General features: G+C 47.4%; 1 protein-coding gene across 1 annotated transcript in view; it reads right to left on the bottom strand.

Annotated features, from left to right (window-relative positions):
• The window catches only part of LOC119449629 (uncharacterized), a 46,267-nt gene that overhangs the window by 6,730 nt on the left and 19,731 nt on the right, over nucleotides 1-19,806 (bottom strand). The window contains exons 2-4 of the mRNA XM_037712843.2: nucleotides 3,791-4,086; nucleotides 1,863-1,920; nucleotides 800-1,125 (exon numbers count right to left, since the gene is read on the bottom strand). Of these exons, the coding sequence (XP_037568771.1) occupies nucleotides 800-1,125; nucleotides 1,863-1,920; nucleotides 3,791-4,086 (680 nt within the window). The remainder of the gene's footprint in view (nucleotides 1-799; nucleotides 1,126-1,862; nucleotides 1,921-3,790; nucleotides 4,087-19,806) is intronic.

Below are 19,806 nucleotides of genomic sequence, written 5' to 3'. Positions count from 1 at the left end.
CAGCACTCGCACATGTAATGCTTTTGTTTGGCGCTTGTGACAAGGATGAATTTTGAGGTATTATTGATGTTGTGCCGGACACACACTCCAAAATAAGGTTTGTTTCACGTGTGGTAGCAAACTTACGCAGTATAATCGAGCATTCGTTGAAATCCTTGCAGTATATGTGCTGTACAAACATCTCAGCACGTTTTTTGTGTGGTATATCTGGTCTTTTCTATTTTTTTCCATTGTAACAGCGCCGTGTGCGTGTCGAGTAAATGAAAGCTAAACCTTGAGCGCGCGAATGCACACGATGGCGGATGCATGGCCTGAACGAAAGATCCCACGTGATAACCAATGGAGCAATAACAAAAAGTGCCGGCCTAACATCGTGGCTCTTAGCCATCAGCTCGTATACATCTATAAGCTCGCCGAAATCAGTAGTACACTTACTCACAGAACTCGAATGCGCAGTTATACGGACAAAAGTGGTTTTACGCAAGACTGACATTTCTTCGTAATAAAATGAAGGCATGTTTTTTTTTTTTCACTCAGATTCGCACAGTAAAGCTAGTTCATTACATTTAGTGGCTTGCTTTTGCAAGCCTCTCCAAGTCATCCCCATATATAGGAGTAGTTCAACTTAGTTTTTCAGACTAGCGACAACGAAGTGCGGGCAGGCTAACCAGTCTGACATATGTACGCAAAGCGTTCAGCTCTACGGACGAGAACACAGATTCTCACCCTTCTGCAGTCGCACGCGCGCTGCGCACTATGCGCACGAGGCGAAGAAAAAATATGCCGGTGCGCTGAGTACCTGCGGTGAGGTGACCTTGCTGTCAGTGGAGGCGGCAGTGTTGTTGTCCGAGAACCATCCCCCGCGGCAACTGCTGTAGAAATACGGCCGGGACCGGTGGTTGCTGGAGGACAGCTTGCGAAGCGCGCGGCGCATGAAGCTGTAGCACGTCTCGCCGGGGCTCGACAGGTCCGTGCCGTCGACGCTGCCCCGGCGGCGGCGGCCCGATCGTGCCGGCGCTGCCGTGTCGCTGTCCGAGGCTGGTGGATTGTACGACTGGTAGACCAGCAGGTCGTCTTCGCTCGTCGTTGTGCTTGTCATCTCGCGTTCCACTGACGAGCCGCGGTCTGCGTGACAAGTCGCGGTTCTGTTAGCATGCGTGGGACCGACTGCACCTGGAGCGACTGCACAGTCGAATTCGTAACTTCGCACTTGTCGAGATGCGGAGATCATTTCCTGAAGCGTTATGCCGGGCACGCAATAAAAGTGTACAAGGACCGATGTAGATATGGTAGAATGCATTGTAGTGACTAGATTGACTGTGCTGTGCGACTTAATGTACAACGAGCTAGGCCGATTTTGACACCGATGAACATATTAGTCATCGGGCTTGAATTGGCTAAATATGCAGAGTGATACTGCATATGCAGTATGCAGGGCAATGACTCGCCTGCGTTTATGCTTTGCACGTCCTGTGCGGAGTGTGATGATCGTTGGGGCCCTACCAGTGTGGGCTGTACGCGAACACTAAACAAGTCCAGAAACGAAGAACAATCGCGCTCACCGTAAGGGAAGACAGTTTTGTGCAACCGATACACCACAAATGGTTTCTACTCCTGTATACACCCTCCTCGTTCTCTCTCTTTCTCTATGCAGACGGGCTTGCAAATCTACAATTACTTTTATAAGGAGCAATCAGCTTTATGGATTTGTTTAATGCCTAGATTCTGAGGCCACGTGTAAACTTATTTCTCGTTTTTTTTTCCCCTTCAAGTCTTTTATCCATTTTGTCTTTAATAGGACGTTTCGTCACTCACCCACTCTCTGCCGTTATAGCTCTACTCAGACTGAGAAGCATGCTTACCCTCACTGCTGCTCTTCGTTGGCTGCCGGTAGGGAACGAGCACATCCTGAGACTCGAACTGCATGAAATAAACGCAAGCTGATAGTCAGTCGACCCGCATTTTCGTACGGCCCTTTACCTTATGGCATAGAAGCACTTGGACGCACATCATGTGGGGTAAATAATACAAGCAAGCAAAATAACGGCGAGAGCACGCTTCGCTATCGTACGTGTTAGAGATGGAAGGTTATGACATTCCATTTTTTCCTGTCGAAGCGAAACAATTAATTCTATTCTAGAGTGAACATAGGCTGTGCAACATACGTAATCTTCCTGCTTCTCGCGCTTGCACTTCCCAAGCTGCCATGGCGTGATGAAAGCTTACATTGCCATGTTTATTCTACCACGAGCTTGTAAAATGTTCACAGATGCAGTGGCGAAAAACGAGGTATTTTTAAATATTCTAGAGAGGCTGCTGTGCTGTCGTATCATTTGGTCAGTGTGCCAATACTATTGGCGTGCCTGCGCTTGTTCATAGAGGGATAGTTGTGCTGAAACGAACCTAACTACCCGAATCTGCGATTACCACTCTAACAGTGGCTTGGAAACTAAGTATCAAACACGTTAGTAATCAAAGTTTACACTATTAGTGCTATACAGGGAAAGCATCGCTTACAAAGAAGCAAAGAACCGTGTGAGAAATTGCTATGAAATGCTTAAACAAAGCAACACATTAAGTTTTAGAGACCAGCGTACCTTAGCGCTTACACTTGCCTTTAAAAGCTGCCCATACTGTCGAAATTTATTTTTGTCGTTTGCAGTGCTGGCATTTTGAGCGCCCTTATTTATTTGACCTTATACAAAAAATGACAGACGCTCGTGACGTCCTCAACGACCCTCTTCTTCATCCCCGCAATATATCAAGTAATTCGAAACAAGAGAGGTATTCACAGGAAGATGGAGGCTTGGAGTAATTCACATTGTTCGAACAAGGAATGTCAATGAAACAAACGTTTTGGAAAGGGGACTGGTCTTCGTCAGGGCGACGTGACGAAGTCAGGCGACATTCCTTGCTCGACCATTGTTATACCGTGTGTCCCAGCTAACGTTCGACAAGCTGTTCAACAAAAAATAAGCAAAAATATTAAAAAGACACGGTGCAAGATAGAATAATAAAATCTCTGGCGTTCCGTCGTCCGACCTCTGATGACCGAACACCGTAAGACTTAGGATCGTATCTTGCACCATGCTTTCTGAATCTTCATTTTTTTTTCGTTAAGCAGCTTGGCTAACGTTTGCTGGGACAATCCGTATTACTTAATAGCAGAGTCCTTCTATGTTTCTAAATCATAAAATGTTTAGAATGTTGTAGAGTCCTTCTATGTTTCTAAAGAAACATGGAAGGACTCTGGTAATAGTGTTGAGTCGTTATACGAAGGGAACTTAGAAATGAACTCCCTTAACTACTTCTTAATAAGATATTTGGGGTCGGCCCTCTGACACTTTGTTTTAACTTTACATCCGGCCAACTTGAAACCACCCGAGTAACAGGGTAACATCACTTTACAATGACCAACACACTTACTTCCATATTCCTTGAGTCAGTGTAGCTGGTTAGACAACGATGACGTTTGGTTTTTGTAATTGCATCATGTTTTCTGCGTGTTCTGTTAATAGCGGGGCGACCGTGAATCCATTGTTATGGATGAATAGATAGATGGATAGATGATAGATAGATAGATAGATAGATAGATGGATATATATATATATATATATATATATATATATATATATATATATATAGATAGATAGATAGATAGATAGATAGGATAGATAGATAGATAGATTGAGGTATGGATGGATATAACTGCTTATTTGTGTCGCGAACCATGTCGATTTGTGCGTGAAACGAACACGAATGGAGTGAGGCATCAAGGCAAAGCACTCACCTTCCGCTGTGTCTGCTCCATGGCCCACACGGTGATGAGCACGCGGCCGCCGACGCGCAGCACGCGTGCCAGCTCCCTGAGCGCCTGCACCCGGCGCTCGGTGGAGGCCAGGTGGTGGAGCACGGCAACCGATAGCGCCGCGTCCAGCGCCTCGTCGCGGAATGGCAGCGCCAGTGCATCGCCCAGCACCACCTGGTGGCCTCCGCAAGAGGCGGCGGCGCGCGCCAGCGCCTGGCTGCGCTCGCAGCCTAACGCCCCGAGGCCCGCAGACTCCAAGTACTGGCCACTGCCGCAACCTGCCGAACACAACCATGCACAATGTTGAATCTCAATCTGTAAAGAAGGCTTCGCCACTGAAAGAGTACTTGTGTGGGGAAGAAAACGTCCTCCTCCATTTTCATGCGGCTTCATGCGGCGGCAACGTGTGTCGGCGTGGTCGGTATCAAATGTCAGTCAACAACGCAACCAGCAAAGCAGCCTGCATCGCATCCCCGAAGCGGCCATATGACCAGGCCGTCGGGACGCGCTGCCGGATGCACATATCAGTAGAGCCGGCGCATACAGGAACATACAAAAGTTAGTCCCGTGCGCAACCGATGTCGGCGCTGTGACCGTCACTCCGATGACGTCAGCTGGAGGACTCGTCTCTGTTGTCTGCTACGAGTCTGCTACCTTTTTTTCAGTCAGTTCTCTGAGTGCACCAAGAAAACAAACGTTTTTGTCGATGTTAGAGTGGTGCCTCCGCATTAATCCTTGTGCTGCAAATAAACGTCAGGGAAACCACATGTAGTTGTAAGCTGGTCATGTAGCACTGATAGCATTACAAACACCCATTTAGAACCTAGACTAGAAAGTCTATAGTTAAATTTGTGAAGCTTGATGCAACTGTTATTAGTCGGTCTTATACGTAGTTCGATCAATTTACGATCCGAGACTCCTATTCCCAACACTGATTCCGTTGTTCTGCTACTCGTGGCTAACTCTTGGCTCAATCATTAAACTTGTCCAGAGAAGCAATGGAAAATTGGACAGATCTTTATTCTCTGCTCCCCACAAAAGTTGGACCCTCTCTTTAAATACAATTTCTTACTACAGTGAACAATCAACTGACAGTTCTCCTTTGCCAGAAATTGTCCTTTGCCCCGGAATTCGGCAGTGGTCTTTCCCAGCAGCTGTTCATTGGTTTTATGCTTGGCCGCAGTCTTTCCCAGAAGTTGCTCATTAGTTTCAGACGCGGCAGCAATCTCTCCCATGGCACGACCGCAACAATAATTGGTTCTTGTAAGTCACAGTCCGCCCCCGCCTTCGTACGCCCCTGCAGACATAGATCAGCGTGAGGACCACAACTGCTATGCTGGTGTTGTCTGTTCTCATAACAAGTGACCGCACACAGGGTCTTCGGGTTAACACTTGCGATTCCCTGTGGGTATAGGAGGAGGAGGAAAAAAAAGAAGGAAAGGCAGGGAGGTTAACCAGAAGCATGTCCGGTTTGCTACCCTACACGGGGGAAGGGGTTTAAAGGGATGAAAAGAAAGGAGAGAGAGGGAAGAAAGTACTCGCAGTATAAACACGTGCGGTTGTCCAACACTTCACAATCGGTCACTGAGGCCAGTCGACTTCATGAACTGTAACAATGTGTAACGTGTAACTTACCTGTGGGTATAAACAGTCGAATAACACCGTAGGGTGCATCTCTGGTAATCCGCTTCTTCCACCTCGCGTTAACGTTAATGGCGCCGCTTGGAGGTGATGACTAGGGTTCCGTGTTTTCGCTATTTATTTTTCTTCAAGTTAAGGGGTTATTTATCGGTGTCTTTCGGTGCCTAATTTCAATGCTGGAGAAAATTGGTGTTTATTGGGGTTTACAAAACGTTGAAGGGCGAGGATGGACTTGCCTATTCTCCTCCGTTTGCTCTGCTCAAGTGCAAAGAGTAGAAGGTTTTGAAGGCGGAGCTTGTCCTGGGTACTCTCGTGTCCTCTTTTCTACCTTGTTCCAGGAAACTTATACCTGGCCTCAATACTTGAAAATCATCACGCTCGTAAAGATAAGACAAGGGAATGGGGCATGGAATTCCAAGGAAATTCAAGGCAAGGAAATTCGGACTTTTTCGTTCGGTTTTCACCGATTCAGAGAAAACCGCCTAGGGGGTGAATTTTGGGTGTTTTTCGGTATGTACCGAAAACACGGAACCCTATGGTGATGAGCCATGCAGAAGTACTCCTTGCAAACCGCCGGATGGCGAACGCCCATCCAAAGGCCAGGCACGCTCTGCCCCTTTAACGACCATACATCAAGCTGAAGGAATGCGCAATTATGGTGAGTGGCAAGTGGTCTGGCTGTTCCGCAAGTTGAGCCGCCCACTGTTGTTGCAGCATCCCTGCCGTCGCCAGCCCTCCAGTCCGCCGAGCACTGTTTACGTCGGCCGCATTGTTTACGTCCACTAGTTTGGCGCCAGATCGTTCGACGTGTTGCGTTGGGCGTATTTTATTTATTTATTTATTTAGACCCGAGCCCATGGGCTTGAAAGCTATAGTGAATTTTTGACAGGTCTGACGACATTGTAAAGATGAAAGTTTGAAATCACATGCCCCTTCGTGAAAAATAGGAATGGCGTGTGTCTTTCCATAAGCTGATGAAATCGAGAGTAGGAAGGAATATTTTCTGGTCGGGAAGAATCGTGAAGAGAGCAGAACAGACGCCGACCAAGTTGAAGAAATTAGGAAAAACTTGATGTCTCGGCCCCCACACGGGAGCCTTGTTCACAGTAGTGGGTGAAAATAGGGTCAAACACTGAAGGGTTGCCTTTCCTCGATGTTCTCGTTAGATAGCTTACTTCTGCTTGCAGGAATAACCTGTAATCGTGGAGTACCTGTTAGTCCTACAGGAAGCCCACGGACACTGGTCGCTTCTTTCTGGGGTTTTACGTGCCAAAACCAGTTATGATTATAAGGCACGCCGTAGTGGAGGGCTCCGGATTAATTTTGACCACCTGGGGTTCTTTAACGTGCACTACAACGCAAGCACAGGGGCGTTTTTGCATTTCGCCTCCATCGAAATGCGGCAGCCGCGGCCGGGATTCTATCCCGCTACCTCGTGCTCAGCAGCGCAACGCCTTAGCTGACTGAGCCACCCTGGAGGGTGACATTGGTCGCTATCTGCATTTAACTTCACGTTTGAAACATCGCAGAAGAGCACTGACTGGTCCACATTACTACGACGAGCGGAAGCCATGTACTGTAAAAAAGACTGTGCCTTGGGCACCGAGAAAGTTTGACGCGATTTGGCTGGTTGTCTCTCCATGAAAAATAACTTATGTATCTTGAGCGCCGATAATGTAATCCATGCCTTGCATCTCATGTCTCTCACTTTTTATTGCCTTTATTATTTCTTTTTTTCCAGCTCGTATCACGCATGTAGAGTTTCCTGGGTTATACAAACACTGTTTTAAGAAAGTATAGTTGTAAGTTAGTCACTTTTCCACTGTACCGTGTCGTTCACGCTGTTCGCTTTTCTGTAGAGATGCGCCACCGTCTTTTCTTTTAGTTCTGGGGTTTTGCGTTACAAAACCACGATATGACTCTGAGGCACGCCGTAGTGGGGGGCTCAGGATAAATTTTGACCTCCTGCAGTTCTGTAACGCGCAGCCAATGCATGACACACGAGCGTGTTAGCATTTTGCTTCCATCGAAATGCTGCCACCGCGGCCGGGAATCGAGCCCACGACCTCTTGCTTGACAGCGCAACGCCATAGCAACCACGCCACTACGGCGGGTGATGTACTAATTTGCCCAGCTAGCAATTCTGCTGGTAGCTTGTGACTACCCCACTTCCTTCGTCGCAACCATACAGCGACAACTGGCTCGCCCATCGTACCCTTCTAGACCAGGAAGTCTGAGAGGGTTCCTCGCGTTTCAGGCTCTCGCATGTATTATGGCTCAGTATAGTACGCAGGTAGTTCACGTGTTCTCATGTAAGCTCAGGGAAAGCATCGTGAACTTCAAGGACTGCCTACCAGGTGAAAGTTCCATGGGGTCGTGTACGCCATCACCTGCGCGCAATGCCATTACGAGTACTGCATCGGAGAGCGCGTCAATATTTAAAGAAAACTCAAGGAGAATCGGAATGACATGAACAAGCACCGCTTGCGCAAAAGAGAGAGAGAAAAAAAAAGGTTTTTAATCAGCGGCTTTATTAGAATTGCTTAATATCCACACGACCGCATGAGCTTTGAATAGGAACGGCGGGAATCCTAACCCGATCTACGTTCGCATCTATACGTCGTGTGCGCTCAACCGCATATTACTTCGAGCCCATCTTGTTTACCTTCATTGCAGGGTTGCCAGTTCCGTTTATAATAAGCAGATCTGGGCTTCTTTTTTCACCGAGTCACTTGTGGATTTTGACAGTCGCTTGTCGCGTTTTTTTTGGGGGGGGGCTTCATTCGCGTTTTTCCTCCAAATATTGTTATTTTAGTGCCCATCACGCGCGTTTGTCGTTAAATATACGCGAAAGCAGCAGAAGTCACAAAGTACGAAATTGTCCCTATGATTTGACGCCTTGCCAGCGATCGTGGTCGTCGTAGTGTGTTGCCAGTGTTCTTTGTGCAAAATGGTTTCGGAGTGGTCGATGGGTAAAATATATTGTAAATAGTGGGAAAAGGAAACGCGGCTCAAGAACTGGTGACACCCAGTCACCGGAGACGATAAAAAAGCATCATGCAAGTATTGTAAGTGTGAGATTCATGTACCGGCAAACGTGCAATTAACAGGGTGCAGACAACCCTGGAGATTATATTAAAAAGTAAATGAGTGCTTTTGTTCATTCTTGCGCATATTTTCTTTGTACAAAATAATTAAAGTTATTTGTTTACCTTCCATTCCTATTTTTGCGATTTTTTTATACTATAAACTATTTTCAAAACTGCAAAATTTGTTCAACTTCCGCTTCTTTTGGGCTTCCTCGCAAAATTCGCGCAACTTTTTTTGGGGGCTTCTTTGGCTTCTTTTGGGATGATTATTAGCTTGTTTGCTTGGCGGCATATGGCAACTCTGCTTCATTGTGAACAAGGCTTCCGTGTGGGGGCTGTAAAGTCAAGTTTTCTAGCAATTTTCTTATCTTGATCGGCGTCAATTTTGTTTTATTCATGCTTCCCTATAGGCGTTAGAAGCCATCTTTCGGCTTGTCTCCAGTGATTCCCGTGTGAGTACGTACGCTAGGAGGTTTATGTGCCGTCTTCGGCTGTGCAATTTATAACACTTCTGATCAATACTGAGTGTCTGGAAATAGGCGGGCAGCAAACGTAAGCAATATTTTTTTTTCGCAACGCGTCTGTTCGTTTTTTTTTTCTTCTTTCGAGCCTTCTCTCATGCAGTCAGTATTTTGAGTCGTTGCTCTTACGAGGAGACGATGGAATACGTCACACAGGTAACGTCCGTCGATTCCTGAGACGCATTTCTGAGAGCGAACGACTTTCGCATGATTCGCTCTCAGAAATGCGTCAGACAGCACTTTATCACGCCCGCTTTTTTCCCCTTCAATTTCGCTTCTTTACCCCTGTTTCCTAATGTTGTTTGTCAGAACGCACGGGTGTGCTTCACTTCGCTCAGCCAAGCGCACGTGATGCATTGACGACGAAATCGGGTGGTGCGTTGCAGACGCCGACGGATCGGCCAGATCACTGCAGTGGCGGCGTTGTAAATGAAGGCCACCGGCTGCTTGCTAAAGTTGGCGACGGCGGCGGTAGTTATCGATTAATTACGAGATGTAATGATCTATACTGAGTCGAGCCGCCATCCGCAACTGACGACGGTGCCTCTCCCGAGCAGACTTGTTTACTGCGCGCCTTTCCGGCGGATCGTGCGAAGCACGACTTAACTATGTATCTCCAAAAGCGTGCAGCGTTTCGAGCGCTAGAGCTGGCCGCGGCTTATCAAGGACCAAACTAAAGGCCCTGTAAGTATTGCGCGTCGAGTTATCGCGATTGGTTGGCACATTAACGTCGTACAATGACGCAATATTCTTACCTGCAAACAGCTTAGCCGAAAGTTTTTTTTATGCCGTAAGTTCTCGCCACCGACCGGCCGCCTTTGCTCATATGTCCAGGATTAGGATTCGCTGGAATCTGCTTTTTCGGGCAGTTCTAGCGTAAGAACTCCTTGTGAATACATACTCTGATTATTTGTGTCCCGGTATAGTTCCTGCAGCACTGGTAGTGAGATATCACGTGACCGGGCAGACGCGTCCGCCAGCTGTCTCGGAATAGCGGTTCCGGCCACTTAATCTCCGCCGTCGCCGCTGCCCGTAATCCATGTCAATTACCGGCGGTCACAAGGACGTTACTCTTGCGAGCCTCTAGGATGCAATGGAAAGGGGGGAGATTGGTAGGTTCAGCCGCGGGCGCTAAGCTTATCGCGAATCGAACGAAGCGGCGGGGCACCTACCCTCGATGGTTTGAAGCCCGAAAGGGCGTCGGAACGCACTTTGGGCATTTAGAAACACGGCAGTTTCGTAATTGGCAGAAAGGCGTTGTACTTTCCACCCTTGCAGTGATTGTCTGGCCCGGGAATAGAGCTCGAAAGTTGAAACTGTGGGCACGATGAGGCAACACGGCCGTTGGTGGTGTATTCCGGAACGCTCTTGCATTTGACACTACACACTCTACTCAAGAAATTTAATCGCAGCGTTAATTTTAACAATAGCCCTCTCCGGCGTCTGTTCGAATGTTCTGGAGGGAAGGTATGCTTCGCAGGCAACTCCTTGTCGTATAGAAATCACTGCGGGGCATTATCGAAGCACAGTGCCATCACTCGATGGGCGGTACTGCACTGAACTCCGTGGAGTCGAATACAAGATTCGAGTCAGGACCCGTTTGTAAATGCGCCTACGGACCTAAGCATGATAAGTGTCGAGGTTCGGCCTTTTAATGCGAAAGCGTTGCGCAGGACAGTCGGTGATATTCGCAGTTGGTATCAACGCGGAATTCCCGGTGAGAGAGGGAGCTGACGCGTTTCCAACAGCAGAGTAGGACAGGCGCAGGAGTGACGTTGTAGGAGCATCACACGTCACGTTGCGGGAGATCACGGTGGAGAAGCGGCGGCGGAGGCGGTGGAGTGGCAGCGGATGGGCGGACGTAAAGGAAGAAAAAAATGACTTTCATGTTCACGGACGACGCGGTGCATCAAGTAGATGTAGTAGGAGGGCCACAAGTCACGTGGTAAGAAGGAGCAGCGATAGTGGCAGAACGGAATGGCAGATGCGTCGCAAGAAAGCTATGTTCAGGGCTGACGCTGTGGCAGCGTTGGAAGTGACGCGTTGTCATAATGCGAAGTGGTCAGTTGGCCTTGAATCGCGCCTTTCGCGCATTGACTGCAGTCGTTGTCTTTACAGATGGACTGAAATGGTCCATAGAGCATGCAATGCAGTAGTTATGAAGTCTTACACGGCGGAAGAAAACAGAAAGAAGAAATGATAAAAGGATATAAGGAGAAAGATTATATAGAAAGAAGACAAGACAGGGCAAGAAAGAAGAGATCATGGCCGGTATAATGTAGCGATTATGTTCTAATGCATTTCTTTCTTGTGCTTCGCCACCAACTAGCCCACAGCAAGACCTCTTTTAATTAACCCTGTAATGCCCAACATATCATACATGTATATGCTACGGCTGAGTTTGATGCTTCAAAATGCTGATTGAAGTGCAGGAAACTTAATACAAAGCCCATAGTTGCGTTTTTAATATGGTGGAGTGAAGTTTCAACTCTGAATAGTGCAACAATTCATTTGCTACATAATTATTTAGTACAGCTATTAAGTTATTACTGAAAAACATTTCTAGTTCTTTTTTCCTTTACTAATGTACTCTCCTTGGCCAGAAATGAATGCCGACAATTTGTTCCAACTTTCCTTGGAGTCGAACTGTGTTTGGCCATTACAGGATTAAGGTCGAAGCACCTCTCCGTGCTCCTTATCACCGGGATTGGCCGGCCATAAGCTGAGGGTCATAAAAGAAGGAATAGAATCGAGTGAAAGGAATCCTTGCTTTATACCGGTTCAGAACAAATTCACAAGTGCAAAAGAGCAAGTCTTGGTCTATGACAATGCTTGTGGTCATAAATCAGGTACCGACTCTCTCTCTCTCTCTCTCTTTTGTTCCCGACACTGTATACATGCGCAAGTTTGTAGTCAAGTTGATGTCTCTCTCTCTCTCTTTTGTTTCCGTTGAGTTTGACATGAGTCAATGTACGTGTTGGTATGCATGACGTCACTAAATGTACACGTGCTTGTGGTCATAAATCAGGTACTGACTCTCTTTTTTGTTTCCGACACTGTATACACGCGCAAGTTCGTAGTCACATTGATGTCTCTCTCCTATTTCCGTAGAGTTTCACATGAGTCAATGTACGTGTTGATATGAATCACGTCACTAAATGTACACGTGCTTGTGGTCATAAATCAGGTACCGACTCTCTTTTTTTGTTCCCGACACTGTATACACGCGCAAGTTTGTAGTCACGTTGATGTCTTTCACTCTCTCCTATTTCTGTTGAGTTTGACGTGAGTCAATATACGTTAGCAGGGAAGAAGTTTGGGTGTGTTGGTAGGTCATTGTAATCTTAACTGGGATTCATAGCGCTAAAACGACACAAGGACGAGGAAGAACACGGGACGAGCGCTACTGGCAACACGGGACGACACGGGACGAGCGCTCTTCCTCGTCCTTGTGTCGTTTTAGCGCTATGAATCCCAGTTAAGATTTCAATATACGTGTTGGTATGCATGACGTCACTAAATGTACACTTGCCTGGGGTCATCGACCAGATACCCTTTCTTCTTTTTTTCGGTATACATAGGAAATGTATAAGTGCTTGCAATCGCATACTTTATGAAGGCCGGACCCCGGCCGAAACGTCGAAATTAAAATGTTTTTGCTGTTCTACGCGCGCCAGAACTTCTTCTAATTTATAGCATCATCATCAGCCTATATTTATGTCCACTGCAGGACGAAGGCCTCTCCCTGCGATCTCCAATTACCCCTGTCTTGCGCTAGCTGATTCCTATATATATACTCTTTTGTAAGCTCTCCCACCCCCTCTACCACGTGACCGGCTTCCCATACTTCACACACATACAATATTTTTCCACTTGGACACTCCTAATGCTAACACATTAGTAATGCTCCTGTCTGCGTTAACGTTGCCACTCCTTACTTTGATAATGTCCAACGCGCCGAACCAAAAACAGCCAGAGATATATTGATGGTTGAAAAAAGCGTAACGCACATCTCCGACAGTGTACAATCTTCTGGGGGTATTAAGAGTCCGGGATGCCTGCCTTTCCCGCGAATTTTCTACGGCGAACATTTATATTCTCGTATACCGTGCATATTGCGGCGGTGAAGCACGCCTTGGGGGCCGGTTAGAAGAGGTCTCCCGATGTCTTCGCGGAAAACTCATAACAGGTTCCCAGAAATAGTGTAGGGGGGTGGCAGTGGATGCGATGCGGCTCCTGCAGTTAGCAGTGACCGGACGTGGCAACGGCGCCTTATTATCCCGGACACGTGTTTTGACAGCCGCCTCGACGCGGTTGTGTCCAGCGGGGCTCGGAACCGTGTGTACACACGCGCGTATATAGCGTCCGGACTAGCGCGCAGTCAAACATCGTTGGCTCGACGGCGATAGCCTGGCTGGCAGCACAAGGGAAGCGTGCCTGCGCATAAGCGGCGTCTCCAGCGGTCGCTTAACGGCTGCGCATGGTAGCCTCAACAACACCCGCAAGCTTCCGCCGGGAAGTGCGCTTCCGAGTGAAAAGCTCGGTCGCCAGCAGAGAGCTTCCGCAGAGAGCTCTACGAGCACTTCGTCGGCTCGCCGTCGGTCGCGAGGAGCGGATTCCTCGTGGCGCCAGTGCACGGCGGCAGTGCGGATACCTAGGAATGCAATATCGCGGTGAACTAGAAGCTGGAGGATCTGCGTAGACGCTCTTGTGTCGGTCATATCGCTCGGAAGTTAGCGGTCAACTCCAATAACATAACATTGAGAGAGAGGGAGAGAAAAGCACTTGCTGAAGTAGAGAAACTAAAGAAAGAAACGAAAAGAAATAAATAACACAAGGAGTATTTGCTGTTTGACGTTTGTTGAGGCCTGTGCTGTGATGGCATCTTGATACCGTTACATTAATAGGCTGTTTGATTATTATTATTATTTTAATTGTTTACTTCTTGTGCACTGCGAAACATATAGAAACGGCACGCAGTCAACAGACAGTGAATACAGGGAAAGTAGATGAGAAATTAACAGCAGTTTCATTTAAATTGAAATGTAAAACATAATAACAAAATTAAAGTGGATCAAAGTCGACGAAAAGACAACTTGCCGCTGCAGGTGGGAGCCGACATATTTTCCGCATTACACGTGCGATGCTCTCTATAGCATTGAGCTACCGCGGCGGTACGTCATCCACCCGTCAGCTTTATTGGGCCGTCAGTTACGCAAACCAACGCTCCCAGGGCTACATCTAGTACACATGCACAAATACTCAAGGATGATGACATGCCGCGCTAGCTCAATGGTAGAGCAGCGCACGCGTGATGCGGGAAATGGTAGTTCGCCTGCGGCAAGTTGTATTTTCGCCCACTTTCATTTTCCTTATCACTGATACGTTACAATAAAAAAGAAGTCAATTTCGCGGATGCTTTCCCCATGGCTCCACTCTCTGTTGGCTGCGTGTAGTTGCAACTAAGAAAAAAATCGTGCAGAAACTGGAGTTGTCTAATATGCGTAAGCATTGTGCCACTTGCTCATCTCCACGCAGTGCAGTGTCATTATCACTCTTATCAAACTTGCTACGAGTAGCATAAAGTTTTATCAAGCTTTATCGGTCGTTATCAAACTTATCGGAGTACATTCAACGCTTATAAACCCTTATCAGTTGTTATCACTCTTATCGGACTCGATCCGACCCTTATCAACGATTATAGGTCGTTATCAACCTGGGAAAGTTGGGGCGCTATAACGTAAAATGATTCCAAACTGTTTTGATTCCGAACTAATAATAATAATAATAATTCTAATAATAAAGAATGAATGAATGAAAAAAAAAAAAAACTCCTGACGTCAAATTTACGTAACCACTGACGCAAACATCGGGCGGTGACCCGCTGCGTTGTCTGAACAACCCAATCAAACACTCTCCTCGTTTATAGGAGGTCACCTTTGTTCACTTTCAAAACCAATAACAATGTCTACACTCAGCGGTTTATCTTATCTAATTGGCTGACAAGAGGCGAGGAGCCCGCTATAGTGGAGAGGGTTTCGATGGGGCCGAGCCAGCACAGTGAAAATAGATAACCGCATGAAGAGGGTGGTGCCGGCTTCTCCGATAGGTCCGCTTCGCGTTACTTAGCTTGCGGTGGCTGGTCGAAAATCGCGGCGGCGTGCAACGGAAGGATAAGAATGCCGCTAAAACGGATCCTCAGCAAGAAATAGTTGGCAGAGCGATGTCGTATGCTTGCCGAACGGGCTCAATAATGTTTTACTGCCACGCAAAAAGGTTTATCATGCGCAAATAAATACATGCTCACCGGCAGGTGCTAGTAGCGAGGGCCTGAGCGATCGGCGGGCAGCCATCTTCTATTCCTTTTGGAACGGGGCAGTCTCTGGCTATTCAGAAAAAGTTTCAGTTTTGTTCGGCATATTAATGCATTTTTTTTTCGCGTACACGTCACTTTGGCGTGGTGAGTATTCGCTTTTTTGTGAGGTCGCGTGACAGACAGTCGAAGTGGGCATAGCTAGAAAACATTGGACCAATAGCAGAGGGCTAATGGTGAAGAGGCGGCGAATCAGGAACGATTATTTTTCTTTTGTGCGGTTTAATCATGCATAATAAGTGTGTACACGTTATATCAGATGGGGAGCTATCGCGGTTTTCGTGACGTCGCATGACAGACAGGAGAAGTTGCGAGTGGGCGAAAATGTTTTGACCAATCGTGAGGCGGATTGCAGAAATTGAAATCAAAATAGTTTGGAATCATTTTACGTTATAGCGCCCTTGATGTCCAGTGAAGCTGTTGCAAAACCACCACTACAACTGTTGAGGGGCATATACAATGCTTTACTGATGGTTCGGTTGCTTGTTTTCTGCTTGTTCTTTATTGAAACGTGTGCTGTTCTGTGTGTTGTATGGGTGATTTCAATGAATGTGTGCACTGTTCGCTTCACTTTGCTGAGCGCTCGTAGCTTCAGCCTTACGGGGGTATGATCCATTGCATTCGTCTTACGTGACGGACACACAGGTTTCTCGTTGAGTAGGCATAGAAATGCTTACGCATTTAAAAATCCTAACCATAGGTTCCCTTTATTTTTCTTGCTTATAAAGACGGATTAGCCGTAGCTGTACATGGTACTTCGACCTCTCCACAGCGAGCAACTTATAATAAAAAAGAACTGCAATCGAGAAACAATTTATTTGATTTGCGTGCTTTCGCACAGCAATGATAGATCTGAATGAAGCTGCCACACTGGCTCATGGTCACTTAAACCTAAGAAACATAGCGCTTTGAGCGGCGTATAGCTCTTTTACAATTTGTAAATCACGACACAGTGAATCACGCGCCTGAGCTGTCTCTATAACATCCTTTTTCTCATTCCTTCTTTCAACCTCCCTTCTCTCAGTTCCCTGTGCTCCCGTTCCCTTAATCTTCCTATCTCCCCGTGTCGTCTCTGTAGTGCTACCATATGACGAATTACTAGACTCATTACTACAAATTACTACAAGACTCACTTTTGCGTGTACGCATGCTTGCAAATGATACGACACACGGCCAGTGTTAAGAAAACATCCGTTAAAAAACAAAAAAAGGAAAAAAAAAACACGACAATGTGAATTGACGGTACGCGATGAACGTGAAGTGTGCTACCGCTATAAAAATGCCGTTTTGCCTCCTCAATTGTATTGTCAGCGACGTCTTCCTGAAACAATGCTCGCAGAGAGTTACACAGTGGAAGTATAGGCGCTTTTAATGATTCAAGGGCACTGTACAGTCGGTGGCCGCCCCGTGCTAACTTATTCACTTATCCTCCAGACTGGAAATGGAAATCCTGCAGCAGGAGCAAGGGCCGCCAAAGAACAATAGCAGCAAAGCAGCAAAGCATCAGAGCAGAGAGGCGCAGATTTTCTCCGAGCTGAGCGCGGGGAGCAATGAAGCGAGCAAGTGCGATGGATTAACTCGCATCTCTGGCTGCGCGCATCGACCGCGCAGCATCCGGCTTCAGCGCCGCGGAGCGATTCCACCTTTCCCTGCCTTCCCGTTGGAGCGGGCCAAGGCTTGAAAGGCTTGAAAGCGTGGTTCCCCGTCATTCGCTTCCTTTTAGCTCGGTTCACGGGCGGCACTTTACCCCGCTTTCTGCGTCTCCTTTATGGTTTCCCGCGTTCTTCTTCTTGTGCTCTCTCTCCTTCGTTCTGATTACTGCATTTTCTTCGGCAAACGTGCACTTCAGGCACTTCCGCGAGATCGACGCCACGTGTGTGTGGGTTGTTTTGTCGACGAGAGGAGACGAGCAGCCTTGAATTCGTTTTCCGTGAAGTGGGTCTTGATTGAGGAAAGAATGGCCCTTGTCGGGATTCCTTCCTTCCGCGCCGCGTTTCGTTTTCTGCTTTCCGAGGAGAAAAGCGAGAGGGTTCGAGCCGAGTGCATCCATCGTTGAAAGCACCGCTGACGAGCCGTATAACAGTGCCTCGTGTCTCCCTCTGCATGACTTGGTTATCTCGGCTGGATCATCCTGTAACTACCTCGAGAACGAGGTAGACGGTTCGACTCTCACCCGCGGCGGCCGCATTCTCACGGGGGCGTAATACAAGAATTATCCTTGGCTTATGTTTAAGTGCACGTTGAGGAACCCCAGGTGGTCAAAATTATACTCGGGTTCTGGCGCCTGCCATAGCCACACTGTTACTTTGGATTGGTAAATTAAATCTTTACCCTGTAACTTGTTCTGTCACGCATAAATGTTCGATACTTGACTAGGCTCCTTGAGAAGCAGCAAATTTTTTACTAATCAGAGTGACAATAATACACGCTTCCGGTTCCCGTGGCCAAGCATATGCTCTCGTTTTAACAGATTCGTCCCTGAGCATTTCCCACTGTGTCATAATATCCCCACGTATTCTTTAGAATGTTTGCTCACCCTTGACGGTGTTCACCAGTTTTCATTAACCCAGTAGCGTCTTGTTTTTCCACCGACATCAACGCAGTTGCCGTGTCTTCTCACTACGTGGCCGAACCCATCAAGGTATTCATTGTCTAACCTTCGCCTCACTGTACGCGTCGTTCCGATGCCTTGTTTTCTCCCGCCGCTGCCGAGCTCGTTCACTCGAACATCTTCCTCTGAATCTTTCGAATACCAGTCAACGCCACATGTTCTTGGAATGCTTTCTCTGATGTAACCTCGGTGGAGCAAACTGGAAAGACGAGACTCGGTCAATGCAGCAAGGACAGGCAAAGGCCACAAGCGCTCACCGTTCACTGGAAACATCCACCAGTTTTGAGCATGCGCAAGAGCCAATTGCATCGGACCGTCTCACCGAATGAAGGTGCGCAGTGCCGTGACCGATCGACTACATCAGCGAATGAGCCGAACAAGAGGAGAGACTGCGCAGAACCGAATGGAACGAAACCACGCAGCAGCCGCAGCTTTTCAGAAGAAGGTGGCGTTTCCTTAACTATCTAAGGAAAAAAAGCATTTGCCTTTAAAGCTTCATGAATTCGCATCCAGCTTACCGCGAAAGGACCGGGTTAAGAAGCGGTATTTCGGTACTAACGACATTTTTCACTTCTCTTGCTCATGAAACAAGAATGCTGACAAACGTGGGCGGAAGCCTGTCGTCCGTGGGGAGCTCATTAAGCGCACGAGACTGCTCTGACGCACGCAAATAATTGACTGGTGTAGTGGGCGCGCTCGACTAGATGGCGGAGTATTGGAGAAATACCGCTAGAAAACTGATATGAAACTCGCTCAAATGTGAAAACGCGCGTTGAGGCATCTGTGTTTTCAAGATATATTTAAAGAAAAGTGATGATTGCATTGAGAATGATTTCGATGATTGCCACAGATTCATAGCTATTTAGTTCAACGTGTCTCTGTGGCACTCTTTCGCAAGCTTGGCATACATTTGATGATCCTGCCTTTCACAGCTTTTCAGTAATCAATTATAGGCTCATTACTATGACTGATCGTACGTTCAGTATACCATCACTAGCTCAACTGCTTTCTTTTTTGTAGCGTTAGCTACACTGGCCTAGCCAAGCCCGTTTCGCGTGGCACATCAAGAGCCGTGCTGCGCATGCGCAAGGATCAGTGATGTCACACGGCTTGCGCTTCACCGGAGCCACCGGAGCCGGCACCTCTCGCGCACTCCGCCGCCGCCGCGCGCTACTCACCGTCACCGGTCTGCGCATTCCGGAGGAGTGACGTCGTAGCCGTGGTAGACGCACTGGCGCCGGCGCGCGTTCGCTCGCTGTGCAGTCGCCGTCTGACACTGCGCTGGAGCCGCTGCGCTTCTGACTGGCGTTTGCCAGTGTGGTATAGCCATGGAGAAGGAGAGCGCAAATGCTGCTCAACAGCGCAGAAGAACGAAGAAGCTTGACTCATCGGATCCCGAAGTAGTTGCCTGGCAATTAGCGGTTGAGCGTAGGAGGAATGAATACATGTGCCACATAATACGTATACCGCGTGTGTGTCACTGGAGCAGCAGTAAGCATGACAATCAAGCTAATCCTTGACAATCTAGGCAACCAGGAAAGCTAAGAATAATCAGCTGAACCTTTGCTAACGCTACGTATATCCTGGCATAGCCGAGCTAAGCCACTGCAACTTTTTATTGATAGCGGCAAGTTGTGTATGAAAATTTAGGGTAATATCGATATGACAGGCCTTATAACGTTTGACTATGATAAGCATGAGAATAATTGGCTTTGTGCATTCCTTCACTTAATCATGATTTGGTTCATATTATGAGGCGCAGC

The sequence above is a fragment of the Dermacentor silvarum genome, chromosome 4, assembly GCF_013339745.2.
Source record: "Dermacentor silvarum isolate Dsil-2018 chromosome 4, BIME_Dsil_1.4, whole genome shotgun sequence".
NCBI classification, from domain to species: Eukaryota; Metazoa; Arthropoda; class Arachnida; order Ixodida; family Ixodidae; genus Dermacentor; species Dermacentor silvarum.
This window is presented reverse-complemented; position numbering and strand designations above follow the sequence as displayed.